The sequence below is a fragment of the Oryx dammah genome, unplaced genomic scaffold (genome assembly GCF_014754425.2).
Source record: "Oryx dammah isolate SB20612 unplaced genomic scaffold, SCBI_Odam_1.1 HiC_scaffold_10, whole genome shotgun sequence".
Taxonomy (NCBI): domain Eukaryota; kingdom Metazoa; phylum Chordata; class Mammalia; order Artiodactyla; family Bovidae; genus Oryx; species Oryx dammah.
In genome coordinates, this window is record NW_024070194.1 from 21,651,632 (window position 1) to 21,661,040 (window position 9,409).

General features: G+C 47.4%; 1 protein-coding gene across 2 annotated transcripts in view; it reads left to right on the forward strand.

Annotated features, from left to right (window-relative positions):
- PLAGL2 (PLAG1 like zinc finger 2) overlaps nt 1-8,097 on the forward strand; it is an 11,190-nt gene extending 3,093 nt beyond the window's left edge. Inside the window, exons 2-3 of one of the 2 annotated variants that reach the window (XM_040247569.1) lie at nt 2,343-2,715; nt 6,026-8,097. In XM_040247569.1, coding sequence (XP_040103503.1) covers nt 2,456-2,715; nt 6,026-7,256 — 1,491 coding nt within the window. In that variant the 5' untranslated portion in view covers nt 2,343-2,455 and the 3' untranslated portion in view covers nt 7,257-8,097. Of the gene's footprint in view, nt 1-773; nt 2,716-6,025 lie in introns of those variants that run through there. The other variant, XM_040247570.1, reaches the window with a different exon arrangement.
- Nucleotides 8,098-9,409: the final 1,312 nt, after the last annotated feature.

Below are 9,409 nucleotides of genomic sequence, written 5' to 3' on the forward strand. Positions count from 1 at the left end.
GAAATCTGAAGAAATAGGCCTTTGAATAATGTGGGAGAGGCCCAGGAATCTTCCTGGATGAGAGGAGTTTGCAGACAAAGGACAGAGGGAGAAAAACTAGATTTCCTAAAGGATTCCTCAGGTAACACTAAAGCCAAAGCCCCAGTATGTGCAGATCAGGGCAAGCACATGGCTGCTGCCTGCCGCCTTTGCTTCTATCAGTGCAACCTCGTGAGCTCTTCTTAGCCACCACCAGCCTCTTTCCTAGAAGCCCATTACTCACTCTTTCAGTAGCAGCATACTACACTGCTGTGTCTTGTTTGTGCTTGTTCAGGAGAACAGATGAGGTGGATGTGTGGGAGGTGGGGGACGTACTGTTCTCTTTCTGAGTTTGTGCGGAATTTCCAGGGTTAGGCTTCCCTCTCATGTCAGCCGAGTGATGCGACTTGCTTCCCTCCCTCTGGCTGCCATTCCCAGCTTTCCAGAGGCGGAGGTGCATGATTTCACGTGGGGGGTGGGGGGCAGAATTTGACTTTGAAGATGGGGAAAGTTCCTTCCAAACTAGATATTCAAATTCATGCTCTCTCTCTACCCAATTCCAAGCTGCCTAGTAATCACTGGTATTATAACAGGTAATTCCACCCTTTGGAAGAAGGGAGGACTTAAACAATAAAAGCCAGACGTCAGAGGCCTTTGAGGTTTATCGTGAAGTAGGCAAATATGCCATGATTCGAAGGCTCAAGTGGGACTAGTTTTTAGTGTTAGCATGTGAGTCATGCAAAATGCAGCCACCTTTGTGCAGATCTTTCTAGGCACATCTCCACTCGTGATGGGGAAATTGTTTATCATGTTACATTGCAGTGTTTCTTCAATAAGAGGAATGGTTCCTGAACAGGACATAGCTCATGTTAATGATGAGCAAAGCTCTCTCGGGCATGAACCCGCTGATCCCGTCATCTCGTTCACAGCCAGCCTGCTGGTTGAATGGTCACTGTAAGCAGCAGGTGCTGATGAGCTGAGCAAGCATTCTTTGGCCCACAGCTAGTTTGTGCAGTTGGAGCCCTCCCCAGATTCTCGTGGACAATCCCCACATACCCGCTTTGCTCCCTTTACATGGAAAAGCCTCATGACCAAATTTTGGCATGAGCTCTTCAAAGGAAATTCCCCTGTTGTAGCAAGTTACATTGAGGTTGGTAACCTGTTTGTGTGATGAGCTTGTGAGTGTGAATGTGGGTCTGCTGTGGCCCCTTTGAGAATTAATGCCCTTTCTCTCTTCCTCTGAGTTGATGTCAATAAAGAACTTGTGTCACCTCACCTATGCTCACCTGCTCCCCCACAACCCAGTAGAAAGACTTCAAGTTATTGGCTCCCCCTTTGGAACTCAGTTTAAACCAGAACTGCCTGAGCATGTTAGCCTGTAAGAATCCACTTGCATTCAGTGACTTATGTACTCATCTAAAAGAAAGTTAAAAGTCCTTTTCTAGATGCTAGGTTTATGGAGATGAAAGAGATATGATCTGAGCTCTCAAAGTATCTGAGTTTGGTGGTGGAGTCTGAGTTCTAATGCAAGTATGTTCCTGTTCACAATGGAGACATGCATGTGTTCTATGAGGGTCTGTAGGAGGGGCCGCTCAGCACCTTGGTTATTGGACGGGCTTTGCTAAAGAAGTGTGGTTTGGGCCCTGAGACCAAGAGACCCAGAGTAGTGGTTGGAGGGCAGGATGGGACCAGCACTGGTTTAGTAGAAATGCTGAGTCTGCTGTTGCCTCTTCAGATGAACCTCTTGATGTTGATGCACTGCTGAGAAACACATCTGGCACAGAGGCTGACTCTCCAGGGTGTAAATTTCCTAAGTAAAGGCTTCTTTCTCTTCTGATGCCTTTTGGGCATTTTATTGCTCCTTAGCACCTCCACGAGGAGGAGAATTGTAGAAAGTGAGGAGGAGGCAGGGTGAGGAGGAGAAGGAGGAGGCGCTGCTGTCTAAATTTAGTGGAAAGGATGTAAAAGCGAAGTTGGAAGGGAAAGGGAGTTTAGGGCTTTTACTTCCTCTAATTATCCTGTTTTCTATTAGCCTAGGTGGTACTAGTAATAATAGTTACCATGTAGCACTTACTAGGTGCCCAGCCTTCTGCTGAATGCTTTATATTTATTATCTCATTTAACCCTCAAAAGGTCCTTATGATGTGGGAGATTAGTAAGCCCATGTTGTAAATGAGGAAACAGCTCAGGGAAGTAAGTAATTGGCTGAAAGTCACATGGCTTCAAAGTGGAAGGGCTGGGATGGAACTGGGGCTCTGTCTGCCTCCAGAGCCCATGTTTTCATGGTATTGGGCTCCCTAACACCAGGTGTTCTGATGTTTCAGGTGAAGAGATTGTTTTCTGAAGGCTGCGTTGGAGGCTGTGACAGAGCACAGAGCCCTGTGGAGCTGATGGGGAGGCTTTCTCAATAACATGGCCCTTCGCCATTAGCCTTGCCATGACCACATTTTTCACCAGCGTCCCCCCCTGGATTCAAGATGCAAAGCAGGAGGAGGAAGTGGGCTGGAAACTAGTGCCCAGGCCTCGGGGCCGGGAGGCGGAGAATCAAGTGAAGTGCCAATGTGAAATCTCGGGGACACCCTTCTCAAATGGGGAGAAGCTGAGGCCTCACAGCCTCCCCCATCCAGAGCAGAGACCGTATAGCTGCCCTCAGCCGCACTGTGGCAAGGCTTTTGCCTCCAAGTACAAGCTGTATAGGTAGGTGACGCTCCCATACCTCTTCCTGCCCTGAGGTTCCCAGGGAGAAAGCCAGAGAGATTCCACTGAGTGTGGGACTTTATCTGTGGCAGAAGAGTAGAGGTTAATTTGTTCCATAAGTGTATCCTATATGTCAACCATTTGAGGTCACTCACTGAAAAATAATGGTGGTATTTTTTATTCAGACACTAGACTCTGATGGGTACAATATCAGACAGCGATGAACAGACTAGATTGAGTTTTGTTTTTTTTTCTTTGAATACAGGCTTACCTCATTTTATTGCACTTCACAGATACCGCATTTTTTTTTTTTTTTTACAAACTGAAGTTTTGTGGCAACTTTCAGTCAAGAAAGTTGGCCCAGTTTTCCAACTTTCCAACAGCATTTGCTCACTTCATGTCTCTGTGAAGAATTTTGATAATTCTCACAATATTTCAAACCTTCCACCATCAAAACGATTACAGCTTGCTGAAGGCTCAGGTGATGACTAGCACTTTTTAGCAATAAGGTATTTTTTTTCTCTTTTTTTTTTAATAATTTTTTAAAAGGTGATATGGACTGTTCTTTTAAAGTCTTTATTGAATTTGTTACAACATTGCCTCTGCTCTTTTATGGTTTGGTTTTTTGGCTGAGAGGCTCACGGATTCCTAGCTCAATCAAGTCTGCACCCCCTGCATTCGAAGGCGAAGCCCTAACCACTGGACCACCAGGGAAGTCCCCAGAAAAGTATTTTTAATTAAATATATACATGTTTTTTTAGACATAATGCTACTGCACACTTAATAGGCCACAGTATAGTATAAACATAACTTTTATATGCACTAGGAAACCAAAAAATTCATGTGACTCCTATTACTGTGACTTTGGCTTTATTGCAATGGTCTGGCACCAAACCTGCGATATCTCCAAGGTGTGCCTGTGCTACTTTCCCTACCTGTGTCAGGTAGTGGTAAGAATATTAGCCCCAAATTAGGCATCAGCCTTAGAAGTTTAGAAAGAAAAGGAGACCCTCTGGTCCAATCTGTAAATTGTGAAGTGCAGGCTCAGAGTGGAGAAGTTAAGTTACCCAAGGTCGTATTGCTCACATGATTACTTATGACTCTGTAGAATCCTCTGGGTTAGAAGATTTCCTGAAACTTGTAAGCGCAAGAACCCCTATCTAAAGTGAAATGGAATGTGAAAGCCCTGGTGTAAAGCAGATATGACAGAGCAGCTTTGAAGGGAGCAGGGCCTACTCAGAAGTAGTTTTGATTTTATCCTTGCCTTTCCATCAGAGGACCATGAGCATGCCCTTTGCCAGTGATGCAGACTGCCTGCTGCACAGCCATTCATCCCTCGACCACCAGGCACAGTGTTCAGTGACAGGGACAGACAGTTCCTATCAGTGAGCCAGACAGATATAGGGGGAGGGGTTGCTGACCCTCCTCGAGTTTACTGTCTTAATAGCAGGGACAGACAGCACACGAGTAAATACATGAACGAGATGACCACAGAAAGCCTCTAGTTCCTTGTCTGGAAAACAGTTGATGGGAAGGAACTAAAACAGGTAACAGGGTTGTGTGTGACGAGGATTGCCCTCATGACAGTTCTGTGGTCCTCAGCTGTGTGCTCCTGTGTCTTAGGTGGATATCAGTTGGGGGTATCCTTGTAGACTTTACTAGTGGCGGTCTGAGTGTCAGTGGGAGGCTCTAGGAAAAGTCCTGGGCCAGGAGACAGGAGCCTTGACTCCACCCGGAGTCACCGTAGAATTTTAGGCAAATTACTAAACCTCAATGGGCCTTTGTTTTCTCACCTTCAAAATGAGGGAAATAGACTGTGGATCACTCAGCATCTTCCTCTCATGTTACCATGCCACTTATGTCACAGGAGATTAATAGTAACCTTTATAGGTATGAGCACTCACAAGAACATGAGGATAATGGGTATGATTGATACCTTCCAGGTAGAAAGAATCACTGGGTGCTGTGCTAGAGACAGCAGTGGCATATCTAAGTGAATCCAGGTCTCGAGAAGGTCTGGGTTTAAGTGCATTTTAAACCCAGAAAATTGTCTGCCACTTACTGACTGGTGGGTGGGGCTGTCCTGTGCGTCAGCTTCTTATGTAGAACACAGGGTTAATGAGATAGCTCACTTGGGGCTTGTAAACGATGGGACCTCAAAGTCTTGCTGAGCTGATTCCGAATACCATGGAGCTCTGGATTGTAGTTCCTGGATTCAGCTCTGGTTTCCAGCCAGATAGGAGCAGAAGCAGGTAAACCAAGGGGCACTGAGGTCCCATATCACAAACACATCTTCTGAAACATTTAAATGCTTTATGTGGCAAACAATTCAAATGGTACAAATGGACATGCAGTGAAAAATAAATTGTCACACTTGAAGCCACTGTTCTCCTCAGAAGCAACCATTGGGGTCAGTTCTTTGTGTATCCCTCTTGAGACATTCAAACATGTATTCCCTTCCTTTTTTATTTTCACAGGGGATTGTGTTACATACACCATACCAAACTTCCTTTTTTGACTTGGCTCGCTGTTTCTTGGGAGATTGTTCCAGATCAGGAAGTTTAGATATATTTCATTTTCCCTTTATTGTGTCATTTAAATTTTTATAAATACACTTTTTGTTGCAAAGGAAATACATTCACATAATTTAAAATTCAAAAGGTATACAATGAAAATTCTTCATCACACCCCAAAAAGCTGCCCTTTCTTCTCCCCATGGGTAGCGAATGTCAGTTTCTTGTGTATCCTTTCAGAAATATTTTAAGCTCATATGAGCAAACATGCATAAATTTTTTCTTTTTTCCAATGCATGGTACCATTCCATAGGCACTATTCTGTCTCATAGCTTTTTCCCACTTTATCTAGGAGCTTGTTGTATATATAAAGCCGTCATTATATTTAAAAGTTAAGGTGGGAATTCCCTGTTGTTCCAGTGGTTAGGACTTCACACTTTCACTGTTGTGGGGCTGGGTTCCATCCCTGGTCAGGGAACTAAGATCCCACAAGCTGCACAGCCAAAAAAAGTTGAGTCATTTTTATGGACTTAATTACTTATTTAGCCAGTTCCCTACTGATGGACATTTAGATTGTTCCTGATATTTTTGCTACTGAATTCAGTGCTGCAGAGAATAGCAGCACATGTGGTTTTGCAGGTGGTAGAGGATAGAATGTAGTTGGCGTGGCATTCCATTCCATCACATGCCTCTACCACAGTTTTTGTGTCTAGTTGCCTGTTAGTGCACAACTCCGTTGTCTAGCCAGCCATTATGATCTCCTTTCTTTCTCCTCTGTCCTTCATCCCTGTCTGCAGGCACATGGCCACCCACTCAGCCCAGAAACCCCACCAGTGCATGTACTGCGATAAGATGTTTCACCGCAAGGATCATCTGCGGAACCACCTGCAGACCCATGACCCCAACAAGGAGGCCCTCCACTGTTCTGAGTGTGGTAAGAATTACAATACGAAGCTGGGCTACCGGCGCCACCTGGCCATGCATGCCGCCAGCAGTGGTGACCTCAGCTGCAAGGTGTGCCTGCAGACTTTCGAGAGTACCCAGGCCCTGCTGGAGCACCTGAAGGCCCACTCACGCCGGGTAGCAGGTGGTGCCAAGGAAAAGAAGCACCCCTGTGACCACTGTGACCGGCGATTCTATACTCGTAAGGATGTGCGGCGGCACCTGGTGGTCCACACAGGCCGGAAGGACTTCCTGTGCCAGTACTGTGCCCAGCGATTCGGCCGCAAAGACCACCTGACACGTCATGTCAAGAAGAGCCACTCACAAGAGCTGCTCAAGATCAAGACAGAGCCAGTGGACGTGTTAGGCCTAATCAGCTGCAGCTCCACAGTCAGTGTGAAGGAAGAGCTGAGTCCCGTGCTGTGCATGGCCTCTCGGGACGTGATGGGGGCCAAGGCCTTCCCTGGCATGTTGCCCATGGGCATGTATGGTGCCCACATCCCTACCATGCCCAGTGCGGGCATGCCACACTCCCTGGTGCACAACACGCTGCCCATGGGCATGAGCTACCCTCTGGAATCCTCACCTATCTCTTCCCCAGCTCAGCTTCCTCCAAAATACCAGCTTGGATCTACCTCATACTTGCCCGACAAATTGCCCAAAGTGGAGGTGGATAGTTTTCTGGGGGAGGTTCCTGGAAGCCTGTCTCTCTCATCCGCTGAACCCCAGCCCACCTCACCTCAGCCGGCAGCAGCTGCGGCCATCCTAGATGAAGCACTGCTCACCAAGAGCCCCGCCAACCTCTCTGAGGCTCTCTGCGCTGCTAATGTGGACTTCTCCCACTTACTGGGCTTTCTTCCTCTCAACCTGCCCCCATGTAACCCACCTGGGGCCACAGGAGGCCTGGTCATGGGCTACTCCCAGGCTGAGGCTCAGCCCCTGCTCACCACTTTGCAAGCTCAGCCTCAAGATTCCCCAGGAGCTGGAGGACCACTGAACTTTGGGCCACTGCACTCCTTGCCACCTGTCTTCACCTCTGGCCTGAGCACCACAACCCTGCCTCGTTTCCACCAGGCATTCCAGTAGCCACAAGGAGGCCCTCAGCTCAGTCCTGGCTCTGTCAGGGAGCCTCAGTACCTATCCCATCTGCATCCCCCATGAAGGCAGCTGAGCTTTCAGAGCTGGGTTCAAAAAGAAACAATTCCAGTATCTGTATGGAGCACTTGGTTTGGGGGCTTAAGCTCCAGGATTAGTTCCAGGAGGAATCTTGAGCCCCAACCCCATGAAAAGATGTCATACAATAGGACTTCAGGTATTTTTACTTTTTTTTTTTTTTTAAATCTGAATCGGGAGCCACACCTAGCCTTCTCCCTCTCCAAAGCATCGGAACCTCCTTCTCTTTGAAGAAGGGAGAGGTCTCTTGAAGACACAGAGGGTTTTACTTCGGATGACCTCGAGAGAAGTAGTCCAAGAAGCCCGTCTTCTGGTCTCAGCCTGCAGACCCCACAGCAGTTGGTCAGGCACTCCTGCAGAGGGTCCATTGCCTGCTTCCAATCAATAGGCAGGAGGGAAGTCCTCTGCCTGTTGTTCCCCATTACCTCCATCCCTCCTGTCCTAACACCTCCATTTTCAGTCAGTGTTTTCCAGGAACGGTACCGTTTACACAGTCGCTTCAGACACACCATTTCACCTCCCTTGCTGAGCTGTTAGCCTTAGAATGATTGCAGTGAACATTGTTTACACACCGTGAATCCATTCCCACCAGTCCATTCCAGTTGGCACCAGCCAGAACCACTTGGTACCTGGTGTTAACTGGAGCCCTGTTTACAAGGCGGAGTCGGGTCCCGACTTCTCTTCATTTGAGGTCACATTTTTCCCCTGTGGGGAAATAAACTGACTTTGGACTGCTTCAGTCTCTGCCACCTTCCATGACTGTGTCTGTTCTTGCCTGCCTTGGCAGAGTCCACAGGAGACAGGCAAGAAGATTGGAGCAGCTTTCTCACAGGTCTGCAATTCTGTTTTTCTTCAAGTACATCGTGACCCCCTCATCGTCCTCTTGAACTGGAGAGAGGGGAAGAAATGAAAGGCATGCCCACTTCCACTCCGCACCCCCTCCTTTTCCTTAATCCCTACCCTGAATATCATGAGTTGTTATTGGTCTTGGAAGGAGGGATTCGGGTTCTAGGCTGGTGTGGATAGCAAAGGAGAGGGTGTGAGCCCCTCATAAGTCTCTCCTACCTGTCCCATTTTCAGGAAGTTGTGGAATTGTTGGAAGAAGAGTTTTCAGAAAGTTAGGACTGGGCAGATAGTTAAGTCCTAATCATCGCATCATGTATGGGGGGTATTCGCCATGTATGGGACCTGTCGTGGGCATTGCCTCCCATACCAGACTTTTTTCTTCTCCACAGTGTTCCTCGTCTCTCTTCCACTTTGCAGTCCCTCTGGACTCAAGGCCACTGTGCATAGGCTTCTCTGCTCTCCATCAAAGAACTTCCACCTTCCTCTTGTGGTCCCTCACTTTTGCCCTCAGTACTCAGCAAGTTTTCTTGCAATAAACGATTAATTCTCTTGACTTGTGGGGCTCCCGTGTTGCAGACAGCACAGCTCTTGCCCAACTGAACCTCACCCCTGCTTCATCTCAGTTCTGCATGGGCTTTGCTCTTCCCACTCGTGGAAGGGAGGCCTCTCAGGGACCACCAGTATGGGGCCCTCTTGAGACACTTCCACTCTGATTCAGAAACACACTTCTACCTCTTTACTGTTAACTCCTACCGATGGCAGCCAGCAGTTTCTGGGCACTTCTCTGAGCAGGTGCCTCATACTGGCTTCTGGCTTCTTCACTAGGGTTTCAGGACAGACTACCAAGGAACTGCCTCAGCCTCTTCCCAGTTCTCCCTGTCCCTGTCCTGTCTAGAAATCCCTTTGGTTTATGAGCAGGTCCAAGACCCACGCTTCTGCTTCAGTGCAGGCCAGTACTCTTTCTTTGAGGTGAAAGCCTTAAAATGTAGCTTCCTGGCCCTTGATTGGAAGCAATGTGGAATGAATAAACATGTTTTCGTTTAGGCAGGCTAGCTTGGGATACCTTTTTTTTTAAAAAAAGACAAAACCAGATATAAAGATGTCTGGCAAGATTAGAATCAGACTAGGTGATTTACTTCTAAAAATTAGCTTCAGTGAGTCCCAGGGACTAATTAAGGTTTACTTTTAAAAGCGTCCACCTTGGTACGCAGCCCCCTTCT